Here is a 23,941-nt window from a genome sequence, read left to right as displayed (position 1 = left end):
TGCCCAGCTGATTGACTACAGTTGAGCATCTAATTATTGAAGTGGGAACTCCCTCATTTCAACTCAATCCATTCAAACAAACATGTCATTGCCTGTTTAATGGGATCTACCTCACCTGTCTCTTGTTCTTCCATTCTTATTCAGATTTATGTTTATTACTGACTTTCTATTATTGCATTTGTTGATTTGTTTGGTTTGTTTTTGCAGTCCACACTTACGCTTTCATAACCTGACCTTGATTTCAACGTCTGGACTTTCTGGAAGTTACTCAACTTCTATATACAAAAAGTTCAAGCCTGCAAGGTGTGTGCACCAACAAATGCAAATTACCTGACGTGTTTAGCTCATAATTTATTAGTAATGTTAAACTTCAAATATGTATTTGCTTAAATGTGTAGCAGCACCCAAATGGCCGAGGCAGGGTCTGAAGTAGATTTGGGAAGGAAATGTTTCATATTTTTAATAAAATTGTATGAAGAATTACTTCACATATCATTTTATGATACAAAACAGGCCATTCATCGCTGATGGACAATGCCAACAATGTATTCCATCTATAAGATGTACTGTAGTATCCAACCAAGGTGCCTTCAACAGCACTTTCCAAACAGGTGAGCTGTACCACTTAGTAGGACAAAGGCATCTTCAAGTTCTGTGCCAAGCCAAACACTATCCTGGCGTTGAACTGAATTACTGGGTCAAAATCTGGATCCTCCTCCTTGATAGCATTGTGCCAACACCCCAAAGACTGCAGTGGTTAAAGAAGATAGCTCCCCCCACCTATTCCAGTGCAATAAAAAATGAACATTAAATGCCTAGCCAGTGACTCCTCGACCCAATGAATTAGTACATAGATAAAAAGTAGTCAGCTTTCACATGAGCCTCCTCACACTTAACTTTATGTATATTTCACACTTCTTTTTTCCCTCATTGTATCCATCTAGATTTTGCTTAATTGTGCCTCTGTTATTAATCACAGTTACTCCTCGTCGTGGCAAAAGCAAAATACCGTGGATTATAAATTCGTAATAACACAAGTAAATATTGCAAAAGTTCAGCAGGTCAGGAAAAAGAAACAATGAAGTGTTAAATAATTAATATGTAAAATTTAATCTGAATGTTAGGACTTTTCACCCACCAGCTGGAGGTCAGCGAGACCCCACATCCCCTCCTTTGGCAATGCCCTACATGTATAGTGGAAGACGTTCCCCGGGTTCAAGAAAGCTGGTTGCAGAAGTTCTCTCCCCACCCTCAGTGCTACTGCCCAGTCAGAGGCTGGCAATTCCTCATTGCCATCAATGTTACTAGCGGTGGTGGTAGCTGCCAGTGGTGCAACCCATCAGAGGCTTAGAGTCAGTGAGAGACTCAGATCATAGATCAGTGAGCAAGCAATGGGCTGATGGCTGAGGGATTTCCAGAGGGGTAGGAAGAAAATGCTAGATGATGTTGTAGCTAGTTGATGTTGTTGATGCTGGGTCCCTTGACCAAGTTGACCTGCTCGTCGACTACAGCTTTGCCTTCAACACCATCATCCCCTCCAGACTGATCTCATGCATGGTGACAAGGTGCAATGAAAACAATCTGTCTTTCAACATTGGCAAAGCTAAAGAACTGATCATCGACTTCAGAAAGAAAGGAGGAGAACACACTCCCATCTATGTCAATGGAACTGAGATTGAGAGAGTGATGAGCGTCAAGTTCCCTGGATTGACGATAACTGACAATCCGTCCTGGACTTCCCACGTAAATGCGACAGTCAGGAAGGCACAACAAACAACTGTTCTTCTTCAGGCAGTTCAGGAAATTTGGCATTTCCAAAGGTCCCTCACCAACTTCTACAAATGCACCATTGAAAGTATACTGTCCAGGTGCATAATGGCCTGGTATGGCAACTGCTCTGCCGTCGACTGTAAGAAACTACAGAACATTGTGTGCACATTCCAGACCATCACAGAAGCCATCCTTCCACCCATGGACTCTATTTACATGGATTGCTGCCACAGAAAGGCGGCCAACATCATCAAAGACCTATCGCACCTTGGTCATGATTTACTACAAGCTCTTCTCTCAGGCAGAAGGTACTAAAGACTGAAAATATGCACAAGCAGGTTCTGGAACAGTTTCTTTCCAGCCGTTATCAGACTGTTGAATAGACTGTGGCCTCAAATAATGTAACCTGCAAAGTAACCTGTGTGCTTCTAAGTCTTTTTGAGGTATATGTCCTTTGTTTGCTGTGATCTGCCTGTACTGCATGTAAACAAAGCTTTCCACTGTGCTTCAGTACACATGACAATAATTCAATCAATCAATCAAGTGCTGAGGAATGATTTACCACCCCATGCCTCCTCTTCTGAGGAGCCTACAACCATTTCCTGGTCTGCCTTTTAGGGTCTAAGCTTGGTAACTGTCCTGCCTGTTGAATAACTGCTGAGGCAGAATGAGACCTTAAGGAAACTTTAACTTGCCCCAAGTTGTCTCCCATTCCTATATTTCTTCCATTCTTGCACCTCGTTCTTTCTGACAATAAATATAAAGAAAACCATGGTGGAAAGACAAGGCATTTCAGGTCTACATCGATTACTCCAAATAACATTCTGCTGGAAGTAGTTAGCAAATTCTGCTACTTTGGGTCCATCAGCATCAGAGGAGCAGGAAGATTAATGTTCCGGGCCTAGACCCTAAGAAGGGTCTAGGCCCAAGACGCCAGCCTTCCTGCTCCTCTGATGCTGCTTGGCCTGCTTGCTGTGTTCTTCCAGCTCTACACCTTGTTATCTCAGATTCTCCAGCATCTGCAGTTCCTACTATCTCTGAAACATGCTAAAGGAAAGTTATTTCCACCTTTGGCCAACTTGCAAAACATGGGATAACACTAAGCTGTGCCATAAGGCCGTTCTGATGGTTTTTATATTCTCAATACCTTGCTGTATGACTGTAAAACTTAGTGACCGGAAACTCAATAATTTCTCATCCTGTTGCCTGTTGTACGTTATGGGTATACCATGGCACGGGAAGACCACACCACAGTGGCCTTCTCCAGAGCAGGGCTCCCAAATGTTTTGGTCCTATTCAAACAAAAGTGGCTTCAGGAGAACAGTTACATCCCCAGGGAACCACTGTGTAGTGAGGTTGTGGCCAACATTCTGCATCAAGGATGCTTGCAAGCATGTCTAGAAAACCGTAGACATTGAATACTGTGCATGGAAATCACTAGCTGGTGAAAGAGGGAAATGGCAACAGTTGTGGGCCCATGAGCCCTGCCACATCAACCAATGTTAACAGTAGCTTAACAACAAGTGCAATCACTCACAATACCACTTGACAGTTTCACATGCTGTGCCTGTGACAGGACCTGCCTCTTAAGGATTAATCCTCTCATCCATCAGCAAAGGTGTATCAGATGAAGGCATGTCCATTGTGCCTTGTAAATGGAAAGCTGCCAGCCCAAAATATCTCAAATTGGATCAGGGCAGAAAAGCCATCCACGAGCCAGCTTGCCCTGCTTTAATTGAGGCAAAGATGGGAAGGCAACTGCATCCCCAACGAGTATCCTCCTAGCCACTTAATTACCCTCCAGCCTCCAAATTCAGCTCAGAAGAGGGCACTAATTTCCACTCAATGTTTCCGTGAGCTCCACATTTTTCACCCTCTCTGAGTGAAGCTGTTAGAGAATTAACCTGAGTACATTAGATTAATAGAATTCTCCATATTCTATGCACCTGTACAAGTGATACCATTTTATATAGAAACAGCAACATAGTGTCTTTTCAATCACTTAGATAGAAAACACTTCGGAGATTTTACCAATGTTAGCTATCTTGGTAATAAGGTAATGTGACTAAAAGAATGACCAAGGTGTGCTAAAGAATAATTGGACCCAGTCTTGCTGGCCCCCAGGAGATGAGAATAGAGGCGGGGGCTCATAAAATTGCAAGGAGCCTTGGTAGATCACCTTCCTGGATAAGTTCCACTTTAGGTAACTTTACCAATAATGGGTTCAGAACTGGTCAGACTACTTACCACGTAGAGGTGATCTGTCAATTTAAATACAAAAAGACCTTATAAAAGCTGCCAGCATTTCAACTCCACTTGCTATGTGGGAAGTATCCCAGCTAAACAAAGTCTCCCAGCGGGAGCCCAAGTGGGGAAGGGCTTTTATTTATCAAAAACTGGGTAACAGGTGGGGAAGACAGCATCAGCTGCTCCAACAATATCCCTGGACAGGTTTCCCCTCCAGTTCTCGGGCATGAATTTTTAAAATGTATGTTTTTTAGACAGTCTTCCAAAGCTGCAGGGTCCCTGTCTGTTGCAGCAGTGGCTGCTGTTCCTCGTGGCAATACTGAGGCTGCTGAGCTGCCAGCCCTCTGATTTGGCCAGCAGTTCTTGAAGGGAACCCTAGTGGAACCGCTTAATTAGTTGCTGCCCCTCAATTTCAGGTGGCAGGGTCACAAATTGACCATAGATGTTGGTAGCATGCATTTCCACCCAAGTGGTAAAATTCAGCATGTTGTTCCAATTAACATATCAAGCAAATGAGAGCAGCCACATTGTTGTAATTTCATAATAATCTTTTTTAAATGTCAACTATTACGGGTACAATAATTTTAAGCAACAAATCAAACAACAATTTTAAAGGGAACAACATCTTAAGCTAGTATAATTAATGTATTTGTTGAACAAACGTTTATAGTCGTATTTGAAAAGGTGCTTTGAACCAACCCAATATCTACCGTAACTGTAAGTTTGATGTTTATAAGTAACATCCTTAACTCAATAGTATTTGCCATCCCCGAGTCAGAAAATTATGAATCAAATTTGAATACAAAATCTAGCCGAAACCATGTTCTATTGTCAGACATATTGATTTTCAGATGTGATGATAAAATAGATACCCTGTCTGCCTGTTTGGCTGGGTACAAAAGATCCATGGCACTACTAAAACTTGTTTAGGAGTGCAATGCCGGTAATTTGCTCAATATTTATTTCTCAAATAACATCTTGCTCTTCATGGCAAATAATTATGTATAAACTCACTGCCATTTTTGCCCAAAATTCAAGAACATTATAAGGACTATGATGTACTTTGGCATATCCTTTGTTTATAATACTGGTACGAGAGGTTCTATGCACTAGAGGTGGTATATACCAAAGGTTTATTTTGCCATAATCTAGAAATTAGACAGAAATTAGCTTGAATGACAACAAAATGAACGTACAACCTAATCTTTACATATAATCTTAATGAACAGTGCAGCTTGTTTTATCAAAGAATTGAATCATCCTTTAGTTTGATTTGTTAATTTTTCAATTTTCATTTTGAAATGAGCTAACCACAGATATTATTTGTAATTTTGGCTGGACAACATTACTTGTTTTTCTTACCACCTGCACCTTATATATGATATCTGACTGCAAGCTCCACTTAGCCCATATTATCAATGATCTTAGAGGCCCACAATGCACTTGATTAATTCTGTAGAGAGCAGTATTGTTATTTAACACTGTTCCTTTCCTCCTGCAGTTACAACTATAATCATGACGATCACGCACAGATATTATTGCAGACTTGGGTTAATGTGGTGACTGGCAAGATGATTGGTATAAACAGAGCTTCAAAATATGTACTAGTAACAGGAGACACAAAGGTGCCGTATGACCATCTAATCCTGTGTACTGGACTACAGTATCAGGTATGCGTAAGTACCCATTTAAGCAAAATGTCAAGTGTGTTTGATTGTTTGAAATTGTCGCACAGAACATCCTCGTTCCTTTTCTCTTTTTGCTAAATTCCTCTTGTCTACTCCTTTGTCAAGGCATTGACTCTGGATGGGTTATAGTTTCAAGTGGCCATTGTGTTTGCATGCAAGGCTAACAGTGAGTGTCAGTGACTGATTACAGAATATATCTCAGCCATTCTGAACATAACATAAAACCTAACTAGCATTTTCTCTTTCCTCCCTGCAACACCAGGGGGGATTAAAATCAGAAGTGGTTAGTTTGGATATGGGTTAATGTCTAGATTTAGATATAGAACATTTTAACTTCCCACCCAATCCAAACCACAAATTATGGGCATTTAAGATTCTCCTCAATATATTTAATATAAAATTAGATTTAAAGATGTATTCAGGTCTTGATACGTGTCAGATACCACTCTCGGAGGTGTCTAGATCCTATTATTTCTACTTGTTGTAATGTTCCAGCGCAAAAAAAGTACTTTGTAGTTTACAGTCTTTTTGGGTGAATACTGTAAGTTGTCCAAGATTACCATGCTACTGAAATTTGTATCTACAACATTGTCATGATAAGATTACAGTAATTTCAGCACAGAATGATTGAGATGTGACTCCATTGTCAACATTGACAGTACAAAAAGTGATAATTGCATATTTTTATTTCGGGTTATCTTTGAGAAGTCCTCTGGGACATAGCTCTATATGAAAGGTATCGTATAAATACAAGTTATTGCTCACCCATTACCCCTACTTTTGCCGACCAAAATGGACTCAAATTCCATCAACATCAACTTACAATTTTTGTCATGATACTAAGTTCTTTTTTGGTCGGCAACAATGCTGGGATATGGAGAAACCACCTTTTGAGATGTATGTTCACAGTTATGTAAATACAAAAATGGCCTTTTCATATTATGGTGGCCATCCTGCAGAAATTTTGATTCTTTCATGAATAACAGCAAAGAAAAATAGTTGGATGATATATAAGATTATAAAAGTTGACTGAAATAGATTTCCTATTGTACAGGTTCCTTGTCCCACAGGAGTGGATATCAAAGACATGCTGTCAAATAAGGATGTGGCTATTGATCCTGACCAGCAATTTACTGGAAGAGTACCCTCCAATCTTTTTGTTCTTAATAGTCGTGATGACTGTGAAAATGCACTGCATTGGCTCAAAAAGCATGAAGGAAATATTAAAGGTAGAGCTTTAATATTACCACAAGTATTATGGTGAATACGAGTAGATCTTCTGGGACAATACTAATAGTGAACAGTAAATGCATCTAAATTTACACTATTTCCTACCCAAAGCAAGTGGAAATGATGTGAAAACAGTGATTAAGGCAGGAAATTGTTCTGTGGCCAGCAATTATGCAAGTTATGGAATTTAAGCAAAAAGTCTATGCCCTCTAAGCAAATGGTCACTGGCTTAAAATTTGTGTTAATTGGTGGGTCTCCAAAGAGATACCACTGAAGGAATGGAAAGAGAAGACCAGGATGGGGTTGGCCAAAAATTCTTTGAGGTGTCTGGTAAAAGACTCATATTCATAGCATACATCAAATCCTACCAAAAATAAAAAAAAGCTGCCTCATCTTCTTCTGCACACTTTATTTTTTTCCCAACTTCGCGTAAAATCTCATGCTGTAGTGCTAATGATATTTTTGGGTCACAACTTCAGTATACTAAAAGGCTTTAGGCCTCCCTGTATCTGATATGTTCTTGACTAAAATGGCAGTGGAAGGGAAAATATTGTGAATGCTGCATAAAGGCTGAAACCACTTCAACTATCCACCTGCCATATTGATACCAGTCTGATATCTTACCTTTTCTGTTCTCTCCCTCACTTAATAGTGCTTTTCATCTGCTCTAAAAGACTTCCTCTCTTTGTCTTTAGATCTCCATCTCCTATTCCTCTACAACAGCACACACCCTCTGTCTGACTGTTTTCTCTCTGAGCTCCTCAAGCTGTAACATTGCTGAAATCAGTTGGCAGATTATTAGAATGTTTTCATCACAGCGATAACTAAGAGCAGCCAGTTTGGAGCCCAACATTTCTCCCTTAAACCAACTCCAAAAATCACTTCAATTAATTAAGAAAGAACATATGGTACAAATTACATCACTTTGTATTGCAGGACATTTTACTAATATCACTCTAGACAAACAACAACAAATGATTTCAATATTTTCACTTTCTGATTCTATATTTCTCTGCCTTTTCTTTCTCTGTTTTGTAATATTTTCCTTCCTTTGTTCAGTATTCTATTTTCCCATCCTCTACTTTTCCCTAGGTCTGGAATATTTTCTCCTTCCTTCTCTGGCTACTTTTGTGTCACAATGAATTTCCTTTCATGCAACTTGAGGCTTTTTTCTCATTTCTTCTTTTCATGTCAGGTCTTCTTTTCAGTGTCAGAGATACTGTGTGCAATCATAAATGTTACTTCAACTACCCACTTATCATTTTACCAAACAGTTTTTCCATCTTCTGATATCAACTCCCAACAGAGTTACAGAGACAAATGTAACTGGTGAGCTTTAATCCAGTGCAGCCATGCCCCCAATTATCATCATGAAACGAAGATATTTCCCTCAAGTTCTGTCTTCAGTTCATTGACCTACACTGTTTTAAATAGAGTAGTCAATTTCAATACTGTACATCCCCTAACTAAATCTCTCTCACTCCCTAACAGTGATCACTCTAATTTTCACCCTACATCATACTCACCCTCCTGTTATACCTGACAGTGCTGAATTCCACCTCATCAGTGCTCAGTCCCCAAACACCCCCAACAATGCACAGCCCTCTTCACCCTCCCATCACTTCCAACAATGTTCATCCTCCTCTTAAAACTTTACAATATTCACTCTCCCCATTCCAGGTCATTTCTTGACCACACATCCTAGCAATACTTACTACTTCCAGAAACAGTGTTCACCCTTGCTTAAAACCAGCCTCTGTCGACTCACTTTCTGGAATCCATGGCTCTTGTCTGGCCAGTGTTGAGAGATTCGGTATTGTTGGGGAGTGTGGGGTTTTGGGTGAGAGATGTAGGGTTGAACCTGTCACTTCTAGCAATGCTCAACTCCTCTCTCCCTCCCCATGTCCCTCAAAAATGCTCAGCACCCCAATAATGCCCATACTATCTTCAGTCCATATTTCTGCTCAACCCCACTCATTCCAAAACCCTACACCTCAGAACTCCAGATTACACTATTTCCAAATTCTAATCATTCTCTGATTAAAGATGTTTTTCCTGAATTCTTTAGTGTATTTGTTCTCTTATACTGATGGCTCCTAGCTTTGGACTCTCCAGAAGTAAAATATCTCCTTTCCACCTGCCCTTTCAAAACTGTGGCTGCAACTTAAAACTAAAGGAAACTGAAATTATGAAATGATACTTCCCAACTCTGCAGAAATTATTTGGAATTTTAGATGTGTTCCCATGTTTTTCAAATTTATCAAAGATTTTAATTAACTGTAAATTGCAGTGTTGTTTAGAGCAACTAAATTGAAGAATACACGTGAATACCCATGTAATTATATGATTAACTGTTAATTTACTAATCAAGGGTATATTGTAGCTATATTCATTTGAAATGCAAATGATTTTGCTTTATAATGAAGAAGCATTTTCCATTTTAACACAAATTTGTCTGGAGGTACGTATAATTCCATTCTTGTAATTGGTCATCATATTAACCACTTAGGTACAATCTCCCAGGTTCCTTTAGGAGTAATCTAGTGTACTTACAGTCTTAGTCAAGAAAGCATTTTCACCACACCTGTTAATGTTTTTGGGTATTTTATTCAGGATGTTGGTGCATCACGTTATGGTATTAAACATTTACTGTTCATTGACTGTCACTTAAGACTGAGCAATTGCTGATTAATGACTATTTGTTGATATATTTCTTTTCAATAATCCAGTTGATTAACAACAGTAATTTAACATTTGACTTCCTAATCCTCGTACTGTCTTGTATTATTAGCCATATTGACTATAACAAATACGAGTAACGAGTAAATACTTATGTTGTATTCTTTTACTGAATTGCATGATACATTATTTTGTAATGTTATGGACGGGAAGCTGAACCCCTGTGAAAATTAAAACCAAAATGCCAAGAGCTCGCCTCGCCTCATAAACTGTTAAAAGAAATGTGAAAAGTGGTACAACCTACCACTCACCCCCCCCAATCTGTTATAAAGGAGAGGTTAAATGAAATGAACTCCTGACAGTTACTGTATGATCAACAAGTAACAATTTATTTGTCTAACTGTAACAATGAACAAATTAACAGAGCTACTAACAAATCAAATAATTCCCCCTGAACTCTAACTATTCCCAAATAAAACAAAATTTTAATGGAATGCTGTTATAAATAAATATAAGTCCTACTTATATATAACAAATTAATTTTAAAAATAATTTAAGTTTAATCTCTCAAAAATTACAGCCAGGATAAGTCTTCCAGAATGTTCTGTGCATTCTCCACTGATATTCAGTTCTGTTGAATTCTTGAGTCAGGAATATTAGCTAAGAGTATCATAGTATCGTTATTTAGATGGTGCATAGTCTGAGGGATTAGAGATTTCTGTGAGAGCCAATGAGTTTCTTTTCAGATGGCAGTTCACTCTTAGACCAATTTTCAAATGGTCCCTTCTTTTATACCCTTGATGACCTATCAATTTCTTACACCAGGATTGGTCCTTTGTTGTCAATGGCATCAGATTTAAATTTAATTGGTTTTCACTGTTTAAGTGCTTAGTTTAAATTAACTGGCTGATATTCAAACTGGTCAGCTTGCTAAAGAAACAAACTGCAGCTTTTTTTCTAACCATACAGCCTTTGATACAAATGTTTCAGTTTTGAGAGCTCTGTGCATCTGCAGACTTTTTTAAAAATCTCCAAGCCTAGAAAAGCACATTATCTTTTCAAGGGACCATGCACTCTTCCCCCCTATCAATTTAGAAACAAATTCTAACCTCTTGCCTTCTAATCCACAAGTATTCTACCCAGCTTCGCCTCAGAAGAACATTTTAGTGTAAATAATTGTTCCTTACTAGAACATTTACAGACAAAAATCATTATTTTTCTTCCTTCAACTGTTTTTGCAGTAATTATTTTTGTTAGCTTTCCATCTTTTTCTCTTTTTCACAAATAGACACTTTTTTTATTGGTTGTGTCTGTCATAAGAAGGATAGTGAGAGCTGAACATGGATGTAATTGAGTGAAATGTAGTATGCTGGATTGAAATATAGGCATTCTGAGGTATCATGTGCAGATCAGGGCACCACACTGTCAGATGGAAACCAGAGTAGAAGAGATTTCCAAGAGTTTTCCCAGGGATGAGAAATTTTCGTTCTAAAGATCAATTGAAATGTGGGTAAAGCACTGCTTCACCTGGAAGGTGTGCTTCTCAAAGCTTCCCAGGATCCTTTTCTACTTCATATATTCCCTAGCCTTGTCAGCCCTGCCCAAGTGCATCACTCACCTCATGTTTTGTAATCTAGGTTTATCCTCCTCACTATTTACCGCCCCACCAATTTCCACCTCATTGTCATTTAAAAGCCTAGCCTTATATATTACCAAAAGTGAATCTGATGGAGGGTCTAGGCCCAAAACATCAGCTTTTCTGCTCCTAAGATGCTGCTCGGTCTGCTGTGTTCATCCAGCTCTGCACTTTGTTATCTGAATTTCTATGTTCTTAGTTTTAGGGTGCCCCAATCTCTCACACACAAAAAAAAACTCGTGGAGAAAGGGTTTTGTGGGCTGATTTGGGTTTAGCTATCACTCCATTTACACAATGTTCCAACAATGTACCACTGCTTTGGTGTCCAGAACAGGATTCAGGAGAATTTGAAACCTGGTAATTAGAGTTCCAGTCTGAAACAGGTGGAAAGGCTTTTGAATATGTGAAAATAGAGATCCCACTTTGACCTAATTTAAATGCCAATGCTAGTTTCATCTTCGCTAATCTTAACAATCATTGCTAAATAGGAGTATTAACAATGGTTTCTATAAATGAAGTGAAGTATAGATTGAATGACCTATGTGAACCAATCATCAACTGCTGTTAGATAAAACCGTATAGAGTTTTGGGAGACACTTTCTTGCAGTCGCCAACCAGTGGTTATGAAAAGCATTACATAAATGCAAGCCTTTTGTCCTTTGCTGATTTCAAAGTTTCTTGTTTGTAGTTTCTTCTTTTTATTACAACTTGTTAAGGAACTCTGACTTCCCTTTGCACTTCCCTTTTCATGGAGATCTTGCTAATATTGTCCCCGGGGGAAGAGGAGATGCGAGATGAGGAGTATGATGCAAGTAAGAGTTTCAACAATAGGCATCATTAATAATTTCATACAGTTTATAAGCACTGACAAAATACCTTCATTTCTCAGAAGAGGCTACGATTCTCTTGAGGAATTGTGACAGAATTGTGTCAGTAGCCAACTGGCAGACCTAAATATAGAAATAGATCAGACAGACCCTGCTGCAGCATCGGTCACTGCTGCCTGAACTTTATTGCCTCTCACTCCTTCTAAGCTGCCATAGGGGACATCAATAATAACAGTCAGTCTGCAGTTTATGCTTCCTGTAATCAGTTGGCTGATACCTATATTTGCAAATGGGAGAAAATACATTCATAGTTTCCTCTATGGATACTGAGAAGCAGCAGGAAAGAATCCAAAGGTTTATGCAGATTGAAAGATTCTTCCCAGTTCATGATGTCAGTGACTGCACACTTATTACCTACAGGCTTCTTCAATAAATCATAAGGACTCTGCTTTATTAATATGCAACTTGAGCATGATGACTCACAATACATCATGCAAGTCTGTACCTTCTTTCCTTGAAAATACCAGGCTGATTTTATAGTGCAGCAATCCACCACCTCCTCCATCCCTCTGCCCCTGACATCATTTTTTGGCCCTGCACAGCAGGTGAGAAGCTGTAAGCCTTGAAACAATGTGTTTCTTCCGCACACTTGGCTCTTACTTCATGATAGAAACTCATACTCATTTGTGGATCTCTGCTACATACCATAAAGAGTCTATATATGAGTGTGATTATATGAGCATCAACTTACACTCTCATAAAACATCTTTGAAGTTGTAAAATGTTCCAAGGCATTTTGCAGAAGTGTAGTTAATCAAAAAGCACCAATCCAATGACAGAGATATTCGGATAGATGACTAAATGCCTGGCCAAAGGGAGCAACTTAAAGGAAGATTGTTGAAGGCAGAGAGTTTTAGGAAATGAATTCTCGCTCTTAAGACTGAAACAGATGAAGACTCAGTCAAAAATTACTGGGGAAAGGACGTTGATTAGAAGAACTCAGAATTCTTGGAGACTTGTGGTGCATGTTGTATAACCTTTGTTTTGCAATAGAACAAATCATGGAGCCACAATAGGAACAGTTTCTTCAGTAGGATAAAGGAGAGTGCACTGAGGAAAGCAGAATAATGAGATGAGAGGGAGATGAACAAAAATTGTTCCTACAATCAGTGTTTGTTGGCAGTAATTTCATAAAGAACATTTCACTAAATATTCCCTGCCCCTAGTATTATTATATCCAAACTATATCCTGCCACTCTAATGTCAAATCAACAACCAAGACAAATGTTGCTATTTAGTCAATATTGCAATGTTATAGTTAAGATTACAGCATTGCAGCTACCAAAAGAATACCCTATTGCCCTGCCCAGCAAAGGCACACAATATTCATAACTTAAACATGCACCATATACTGTATAATTTTCTGGAACTGCCCTTTCTTTTCAAAATAGATATTTAAGGAGTGCTGTGATGTCTGCAGAATATCAAGTGACGCTTACGATTACTGCATAGACTCAGGACATTGCAAGCCTTCTAACCATGCTGTGGCTGCATCCATTGACCATTGACAATGGTTCCATTGAAACTGTGGTTAATAAAAGAAACAGAGCAAGCCTTGGTTAATGTGAGGGCAGTTAGCATTCGCACAACTCACAAATGACAGTTTAGCATAGTGTTCAACACAGTGGGACATGGAGGACTCTAACGAGGAGGGCCGTGGAATGCCTGTCTGTGAACTTTTGACATGGTGGAACTTGTTCCTAAGCTTGCATCAGAAACCATGTCATGTAAATACAGTAGGAAATTGTACATGCTCTATGACTACTGATACCTTGCCAACTCTGGCTCCACATCACCCAAGAATGGCAGTGTAGCAATTGTAATGAGGTCAGCCAGGTGGACCTCATAGATTATGAGGGAACCCTGGCTGACAGATAAAAACAGGAATGTCAGACATCCTGATACTCTGAGAGCTGACTCTGAGGGAGCTGAGAGAACAAGCGTCAAGGACTTGCCACACATATATAAAGGGTGTCTTCGTTGCAGGATACTGCTATCTTTGGAATTATTTCAAGAAGCATGTACAAAAGAGCATGTGGATGAATATCTACAGTTGAAGTTTGGAGGAAATTTGCTCCATGACCTTTGGCAGCCAATGATATTTGTGAATAGTGGTCTGCAAGCAAGACTGTTAAGGTTGTTTGTAATTAGTTCTGTTTCATGAGACATGGCTATTTGTTTGAAGCATATGCAAGCACCTCATATTTACTAAATTAAACTTTATCTGCTACTCCTCGACACATCAGCCCATCTGATCAAGATCCCATTGTACTCTGAAGTAATCTTCACTGTCCAGTACATCTCCAATTTCAGTGTCAACTGCAAATTGGCTAACAATGCCTCCTATGTTAACATGCAAATCATTTATATAAATGATGAAAAGCAGTGGCATTACCGATCCTTGTGGCATTCCGCTGGTCACAGGCCTCCAGTCTGAAAAGCCATACTCCATTACCACCCTCTATTTTTTTCCTTCAAGCCAGTTCTATATCCAAATGAATAGTTCTCCCGTATGCCATGTGATCTAACCTTGCTAACCAGTCTACTATGAGGAACCTTGTCAAATTCCTTTCTGAAATCCATAGGTGCAAATTCTACTTGTCACTTATCAGCAGGAAGGTCTGGATATGATCCATTAATTGTGGGTTGGCTTAGCTGTATTTTTCACATTCTGAAGCAGGTGGTTGCGTATTAATAATATCACTGAGCTATAGGCCCAGGTTAATTCTCTTGGGAGATGAATTCATTCCCACTATGGCAGCTGGTGGAATTTAATTCAATTAATAAAGTCGAGAATCAAAAGCCAGTCTCAGCAATAGTGACCATGAAACCATTGTTGATTTCTTTGAAAATGTTTGGTTTAATATAGTCCCTTAGGGAATGAAATCTGATATTCTTTCCTGGTCTGTTCCATATATGACTCCATAGCCACAGCAGTTTTCATAATTATTAAATACTCTATTCCTCTGTATTTCCTGATCTGTCTATTTTGTTTTCGTCTGTCTTATCCTCTAATTATGCGTCCCAATTTATCGTTTTTTCTGTTTCTCTCTCTTAGATTGTCGTCCTCCATTTCTTTATTCCTATCCTTGCTTTATTTCCTGTTATCCTTAACTTCTTGTATTCAGGGCACACACACTCCACTACTACTCCATTTCTCAGTACATTTTATTTGATTGTATTGTATGTATTTCATAGCACCTCAAAATAGGAAGGTAGCTATATTACAGGTCTAACTTGCATTCCTAAAATACTTCAATGCATTCATTAGAATTATTGCTTTTTCTCCAGGAAATATCATTGTATATGGGAGCACAATGGACGCTTACATCACAGTGAATACCATCCTGTCTTTTCGAATCGATGGCTCTTTCGTACATCTGGTGAAAACTCCTTCGAATTCAGGCAGCAGTTGTTTTAACAGTCCCGCGATAGAAAGTGCAGTAGAGGAAGCACTCAAGAAAGCTAACGTTTCTGTGTATTCTAACTGTCTGCTTGCTCAGTATAATAATGGAATGCTCCATCAACGTATAACCCTTGCAACTTTCACCACTGATTCTCAACCATTGAGTCTGACATGTGTAGTAAGTTAAATCCTTTTTAAGTGAACCTGTTCCAATTATCAAAACTCTGGAAAAAAATCTCTCAATCTGAAATATAAGATAGACAGTAAAAATTTTTATAGATACTTAAAAAAAGAGTTAACAAAGTGACAATTGTTGCAATCAAAGGTGATTCTGTGGAATTAATGTTAGAAAGTAAGGAGATAACATCCCAAATAATTGGGTGGGATGAATTCAAGAAAGAAGGGCTACTAAATATCGTTGGAGCTGCAGGCTGACAAGTACGTGGAACCCAATGGACTTCCTCTAAAGCCTTCAAAGAAGTGACCAGTGAGATACTTGATGTTTGGTTTTCATTTTCCAAAATTCATTAAATTTGGGGAAGTTTCCATTGGTTTAGAAAATAGCAATCTCAACTCCTTTATTCACAAAAATGACAGACAGAATGTAGAAAACTGTAGGCCAGTAAGCTTAACATCTGTCATAGGAAAAATATTAGGACCAAGATTAAAGACATTACATCAACACATATAGAATACGTTAAAGTAATTAGGCAGAGAAAACATGGTTTTGTGAAAGAGAAGTTATGTCTGAACAATTTTTGGAGTCATTTAAACAAGAGACATATACCGAGGGCAAATGGAAACTGGTAGAAGTACTGAAAGACACTTCACAAAGAGCCACATGAAAGGTTATTGTGGAAAATGAAAGCTTATGGTGCAGGGGGAAGCATATTGCTGTGGAGAGAAACTTGGCCAGCTGATTGGAATCCTAAATTCGGATTAGATTGGCTATTTTCTGATTGGCAAGATGTAGCAAATGGTGTGCCACAGGGATCAATGCTGGACCTCAACTTTAATGATTTAAATGAATGACTTGGATGAGGGGACTGAAAGTATCATTGCTAAACTTGATTGATTGCTTTGTTGTTATGTGTACCTAAGTACAATGAAAAGCTTCGCTTGCAAGCAGTACAGGCAGATCATAGTAGGGAAGAACATATAGATCATAGGGTGAAAAAAAATTGGACGGAGTGAGGCGCACAGGTTAAGTCACACAGGACATGCGTGAAGCAAGATTAACATTAATGATACCAACATTATTTGAAGTTAGAGAGCCTGTTTATCAGTATAATAGTAGGGAGGAGGCTGTTCCTGAATCTGCAGGGTGTGTGCTTAAGCTTCTGTAACCTCTGCCTGATGGAAGAGGTTGTAGGAGAACATTACTGGGGTGCGTCTTTGATGATGCTGGCAGCCTTTCCGCTGCAATGAGATGTATGACTGGAGTGCATGAATGGCTTGGCTTCTAAGATAATCCGGGCTGTGCACATAATATTCTGTAGTTTCTTACAGTCCTGGGAAAAGCAGTTGCTATACCAGGCCATTATGTGCCCGAACAGTGTGCTTTCTACAATACCCCTGTAAAAGTTGGTGAGGGTCCTTGTGGATATGCTAAATTTCCTGAGCCACCTGAGGAAGTAACGACATTGTTTGCCTTCTTGACCATTGCATCTACATGGGGAGCCCAGGATAGGTTGTCAAATAGGTTGTCCTAGGAACTTGACTCTGTCAACACTTCTCAACCTCTGCTCCGTTGATTTGGATGGGAGCATGAATTCCTCCTTTCTTACTGATGTCGATGATCAATTCTTTATTTTTGCCGCCATTGAGAGAGAGGTTGTTATCACTGCACCACTCACCAAGCGCTCTATCTCCTTTCTGTACTCTGACTCGTTGTTTGATATCCATCTGACTATGGCAGTACCATCAGCAAACTTGTAGATGGCGTTCATTCGGAATTTGGCTACTCAGTCATGGGTGTACAGTGAGTGCAGCAGCGGACTGATAACATATCCTTGTGGGGCTCCAGTGTTGAATGTTATTGTGGAGGAAGTGCAGTTGTCTTTCCTCACTGATTGTAGTCTTTAGGCCAGGTAGCTGATAATCCAGTACAAACGGCGGAGATGAGACCTATGTCACAGAGTTTTGAGATCAGTCTGGAAGGAACAGTGGTGTTGAAGATGGAGCTGTAAGTCGATGAGCAGGAGTCTGACATCGGTGTCCTTATTGTCCAGATGTTCCAGGGATGAGAGCAGGGCTAGGGAAATGGCATCTGCTGTGGATCTGATATATTGGTAGGCAAATTGCATAAGTTTGAGGTAGGCTGGGAGACTAGAGCTGATGTGGGCCACAAACAGCTTCCCAAAGCACTTCATGATCATGGAAGTCAGAGCCGCTGGGTGATAGTCATTAATGCACATTGCATGTGGTTTCTTGGATACTGAGATGATGATGGTCTTCTTGAAGCAGGTGGGGGCTTTGGCTTGTAGGAAGGAAAGGTTGAAGACGTCAGTGAATACCTCTGCTAGCTGGTCCACACAGGATCTTAGTGCACGGCCAGGACTCCGTCTGGGCCTGTCGCTTTCCTTGGGTTGAATCCCACAGGAAACCAATCTAACGTCTGCAGCAGTGATGGAGGGAAGAGATGTCATGGCAGGTGACACCACATCACTGGCATTCTGCTCAAACCAAGCATAGGAAACATTGAGTGCATCTGGGAGGTATGTGTCTTTGTCACATCTTGCTCTGCTTCATTTTGTATCTTGTTGTGTTGTTTAACTTATTGTTGATACAAAGATAGATAGGAACATAAGTTATGAAGAGGACATATGAGGTTACAAATGAATATAGCTAAGTTAAGTAACTACCTGCCAAACACCTTCAGAATCATACAAGTGAGATAATGCAAGTGAGTTAGAAGACTGTACAAATTTATCTTAACAGATATAATGTAATTTGTTTTAAGAGACCTGGGTACAAGCTGGGCATGATTCCATGTCAAATATACCAAACCGCAGGGACCTTTTGAAAGGACAGGGAAGTTGGAAATGGGGAAGAAGCAGGAAAAATCATAAAAGACAATGTTACAATTCTAAAAGTAATGGATTGCAGTAATATTGACACATAATGGGTAGATTTAAGGGACAAAATGAATGTAAGGCTCTTTTAGATTTTGTCTTCAGAACTCTTGATATTAATGATCTGGTGGAGTGATATATAAATATAGAGATTAGGAAAATATATAGCAAGTGGTTACTAAAGGGATGTCTTAATTTTTACCGTAACTGCAAAATGCAGAACTGGTAAATTAGCAATGACAATGAATTTTCAAAATGTATTTGGGACTTTTCCAGAGCAAAATAGAGCCAACAAGAAAACAGGCCATGTTTGATATAGTGATAAATAGTGAACCAAAATTAGTTAACAACCTAACCAGAATGGAACACCTTACAAGCAACGATTTGAAGAGGAGGGACAGAAACAACCATGGTTTTCAATGTAGGGAAGGCAAAATTTGAAGGGATGAGAAATGAGTGGACAGTAATGGTAATTACAATTAGATTGCCCTTTTCTATTTTCCATTTCTTGACCCAACTGCACTTTTATGCCAGTTGAGAGCCCTGTGCAAAATGGCAGTTAAAGTGAACAGAACATTAATAATAGCCAGTATGCACTGGAAGTGAATATCATTGGTCATAATGCTCTTGCTGGAGATGGCCTCTGAACAAATGTGATAGATCCATTAAAAACCTACCAACTTCCACAGTTACCTTGACTATACATCCTCACACCCTCCTTCCTATAATTGCTCTATTCCATTCTCCCAGTTCCTCCATTTCCATTGCATCTGTTCCAATGATGCCACCATTGAAAAGGCAGCATCTGAAATGTCCACCTTCTCCCTCAGCTAAAGATCCCCCACCATCATGTTTGACAGGGCCCTCAGCCGCATTTCAGCACCTACTTTCTCTCTTCCCTCCCACAACAGTGATAGGGTCCCCCTTGCCCCTCAACTACCATCCCACAAATATCGACATCTGAAGGATCATTAGCCACCATTTTTGCCACCTCCAGCAAGATGGCACCATCTGACATATATCCCCATCCCCTGTCAGGTACTGTTCCCTCCAGGACCCACCCCTTCTCCACTCCTAAGATCTCCCCACATCCCCAAGGTGCCATGCCATGCAGTCACAGAAGGCATAACACCTGCTTATTTCATTCCCCCTGCCTCATTATCCAAGGCTTCAAGTGAAGCAGTGATTTATCTGCCTTTTATTCATCTAGTGTACTCACAATGCTGCTCACAATGTGGCCGCCTTAGGTGAAACGTAGAATGGGCAACCGTTCTGAGCACCTACAGTCTGTCCATAAAAATGACCCCAAGTTTCCAGTTACCTGCTATTTCAACACACCAAGGTGTTCCCTGAACAACATTTCTGTCTCAGGCTTGCTATGGTGCTCCAGCAGAGCTCACTGCAAGCTAGAAGAACAGCACCTCATTTCTCGGTTAGGAATCCTGCAGCTTTCTAGTCTCATAGAGTCATACAGCACAGAAACAGACTCAATATAGAGTTCAAAAATTTTAGTGCTTGAGCACTTTCTACCATGTTCTTACCCCAACCCTCATACACCCCTTGAGACCACATGGGCTGCTACCACAAACAACCCATCGTCAGCTATTAATGGTCTCCATTAGCAACTACTCGCTCCCCCAGACTCACATTTACCCATTTCATTGTTCTGCTCAACAGTTTTTCTCTTTCTGTCTCTATGGGCTCCATCTCCACTTATCGTTTCCTCACATGTGTAATCTGATGGTACGTTGTCAGAATGCTCAGCCTCCTCTAAAGATTCCCTGGCATCCTGTCTCATTGGCTCTTCCTTCACCTTTGAAGAACTCAGAGATGAAAGGAACCAAAAATGGGTGCTAACTGAGCATGGTGCTTATCTTGATATTTCAATTTGGCAAGTGACCATTAATAACTAAGTAGCAATATGTTATCTAATGCTGCCACCAGGACTGTGGCTACCCCCACCATTCCATCACAGATGTAGCGTGTATATCCTGTCAGTCTCTGGGGCATTCTGCTCCAACGTGGTCAGGGTGACTGCAAGTAAAGAGGACTATCTTTGATTCTAATTTTTTTTCTCAACTTTTTCAGGCTTTCTTTAACTATGACAAGAAGAAGGTGGATGTTGATGCTTTCAGAGCCATCAATAAGGCATGCCTTGTCTTTGATGGAAAATTGGTAATTGACTCTACCTTCCATACCAATGACATAACAATTAGAGCTGCTGGATCATTAACTAAATATTCCCGTCGTTATTTTGCTGACCAATGGTCTCATGAAAATTTTAATTCAAAAGAAATTGGATTTCAGCTGGCTGCACTCATGCTGCATCTGTTTGACCCAACTCTGGAGCAAGTGACTAAACCACCAGCGGAATTAGATAAACTTCTCCCTACTTATACTGGATGTAAAGCCATAGGTACGTGCTTGAAATTGCGTATGAACTTTTCTTCAGTCCTTCACCTCAGAATCATTGTCTGTTATTTGTTTCTGGTAGTAAACAAGAAAGCAACCCTTGCAAAGCATCCATCAGTGTTCATACGGTGATTCAAGAACTAATATCTAAGTATGAATTTTGCCAGAAATGAGCTAGGGTGAACTTTGATGAATTTCTTAGGGTTTCTCTCTGTGAGCACTAGCGAAATTTCTCACATTTTTTTCCAAAGCTTGCCTCATCAGCCAGGAACACACCTCTAAAGGACTGTCTCATCCTACCTTCCCTCTTGTCACAAGCAGTGAAAATATTTGCCACTACCAGATCTTGCAGGGTTCCTGGCACTGGCTCCATTTTTAAAGCCCAGCCATGCACGCAATCAAGTGCTGTCAGCCAGGAGTTGCCTTTCGTTGAGCACGAAGTGGGAGGGAACTAAAATCAAATGCTTCTCAGCGAACAGAGATGACATGGCTAACACTTATTGCAAATAAAAGCAGACATTCGTAAATCTTTGATAAAGAGATAACAAGATGTTGAGCTGGATGAACACAACAGGCCAAGCAGCATCAGAGGAGGAGGAAAGCTGACATTTCGGGCCTACACCCTTCTTCAGAAAAAAATCATAAATCTATTGCTATTTAAGAGCCAAGCTACACAGGTTACCAGATGTAGTGATTGGAATGAGGTAGGCCAGATGGGTCTCACTGAGTATGAGTTCTGGAGCTGTTAACCTGGGCCAGTAAAGGAGCGCTAGCTGACAGATATAAACAACAGTCTCAGGGATTCTGTTTGCACTATGGATTGGCTCTGAGACAGCTTGTCAGAGTCCATGTACTGGGCATGTGTAAATAAAGGGTGACTTGGTGATAGGATACCAGCCTCCATGGTATTATTTCACTCCACCTTTGCCTCATCCCATCTTAGAACCCAATCTAAGGATGTGCTACTTGCTCCCCAATGCCCAGTGCACATTAGCAATGCAACCATTATGCTGCATTGTTCCCCATTGAAAGTCAGTATGGTTGTGACAGTAGATGACCCCACCACTTGCAGCAACCCACGTCTTGCAATGCACTACTCTCTCCTCCTACTATGGATTGAGTTTTTCCCTCTTCACAATTATTGTCCTCTGCATCTCAGCATGTGGCCTCAATCCTCATGAATGACTCCCCCAACTTCCCTACCACAGCAGTGCACCCTGCTGACCACCACTACCCTTTCACTGAACTGATCCCAGGACTGTGCCATACAGCAACTTGACAACCCCCTTGACTAATGACTGCTGACAACCATGATATTCTTTGTGCTTGTGCTTAACAGCAAGCAAGACAGATATATTCTGAGCTTTTAAATTCTGACTGAGGCTACAAAGCTCAAAATAACAAGGCAAGGCAGATACGGCAGCAGCATTATGATGAAAGATGCTGGTGCACTCGAAAAGACAGTATTGAAGTGCAAAAATGTATTGTAAGTGGATCAGAGGACACAATGGGCATGTGTCTGATGCCAGTGTCTGTGTGTGTGTGTGTGGGGGGTGGTGGGGGCGCGGTTTGGGGGGAATGGGGGGCTGTTGCTGTCTGCCCATAGATGTGCCCTGTGATGTTAGTGACAGCTGTCCAAGATGGACAACGAGAGGAGCAGGTGCAAGTGGAGTCACCAGCTAACTATTCAGACTTTCATGTCAGGAATTATTGATCTCTATTTGGTGTATGAGAGAATGGGAAACTGCATATACGTGAAGTGAGTGGAAGTGATAATAAGATGTTTGTAAGTGCAAATGGATGCTTCTTTACACTCACTGGCGAGATTCTCATCTCACCTTTCAACACTTGGTTGGAGAATGGAAATTATTGCTTTTGGCATTGAGAATCTCATTACTGCTGAACTCACCCTATTTTCCCAACTTTCTCACCAATGTTGGGAAGATTCTGCCCTTAGTCTTTGTTTAAAGCCTGCCATGAATTTCTATAATAATTTCTGCTGATACCTTTGCACAATATTATCACGCTCTTTCTAAAAATATTGCTATTCAGAAGCATGGTATACTAAGAAAGATTCACACCCAACATAAGAGTCACAACTTAGCAATGATTACATTGTGCCTGGATCAAAGTGGAGGTTTTTCTATTCCACCAAAAAAAGGAATATCAAATAGAGGTTTTCTATCTCATGCCATTTCTTCAATACTCACAGAAGAACTAATGTAAGAGATCTAGGCCTGGTGACTCATATTCTGAAGATTAGGAAGTAAACCATGGAGGAAAGAACTAAACAGAAGGAAAAATATATTTAAAATTCAACTTATAAAAGATAGTTGCAGTTTCTCCAAACTTTAAGCAATAAGTAATCTATCTCATTTAATGCCAGCAGAAGTCTTACCACTTAATCTGTATTATATTGATAGTGAATTTTCAGGTCTACTAAAAACCATAGTTTAAAATCCATACTTCATGAGATCAGCTGGGGAACTTGTGTAAGCTATTGTTCACACAGATGGCTTTTCAAATGTTCTGATTGGTGTACTCACTTCTATTTCGCATTTGAGACTGAAAGAGAAACTAAAACTTTGTGGTTTCAAGGAAGGGGGTGTAACCTTAGGTTTCTAGGTATCACATCAAATCAGAGTGTGTCTTCAGGTTGTTAGGGAAAAAGAAGCTGGTTGAAACCAAAAGAATGCACAGGACCCTTAAAGATGTTTTCACCAGCAGAGCCGTTTGGGAAGGTTAAGAAGGGAGTGAAAGAGAATATGCAAGACAGCTGAAAAGGAGGAAGCCTGAAGAATGGATTTAGCAGCATAGATAAGATATGTGCAGTTACTACCAATGGTTTAGTTATTTGAACTGATTGATTAGCTACGACAGCCATTCTTCTGAAGAACATCCCTGTAGGTCTC

The 23,941-nt window shown here is 40.0% G+C and overlaps 1 protein-coding gene across 2 annotated transcripts in view; it reads left to right on the top strand.

The window, feature by feature from the left end:
- cfap61 (cilia and flagella associated protein 61) overlaps positions 1-23,941 on the top strand; it is a 175,708-nt gene that overhangs the window by 100,218 nt on the left and 51,549 nt on the right. For both annotated transcript variants that reach the window (XM_048535623.1, XM_048535622.1), the window contains 5 exons: positions 208-303; positions 5,519-5,687; positions 6,760-6,934; positions 15,429-15,721; positions 20,706-21,033. In XM_048535623.1, the coding sequence (XP_048391580.1) occupies positions 208-303; positions 5,519-5,687; positions 6,760-6,934; positions 15,429-15,721; positions 20,706-21,033 (1,061 nt within the window). The remainder of the gene's footprint in view (positions 1-207; positions 304-5,518; positions 5,688-6,759; positions 6,935-15,428; positions 15,722-20,705; positions 21,034-23,941) is intronic.

This window comes from Stegostoma tigrinum, chromosome 9, assembly GCF_030684315.1.
Source record: "Stegostoma tigrinum isolate sSteTig4 chromosome 9, sSteTig4.hap1, whole genome shotgun sequence".
In the NCBI taxonomy this organism is placed as follows: domain Eukaryota; kingdom Metazoa; phylum Chordata; class Chondrichthyes; order Orectolobiformes; family Stegostomatidae; genus Stegostoma; species Stegostoma tigrinum.
The sequence above is the reverse complement of the archived record's forward strand: the minus strand, read 5'-3'. Positions and strand labels throughout refer to the sequence as shown.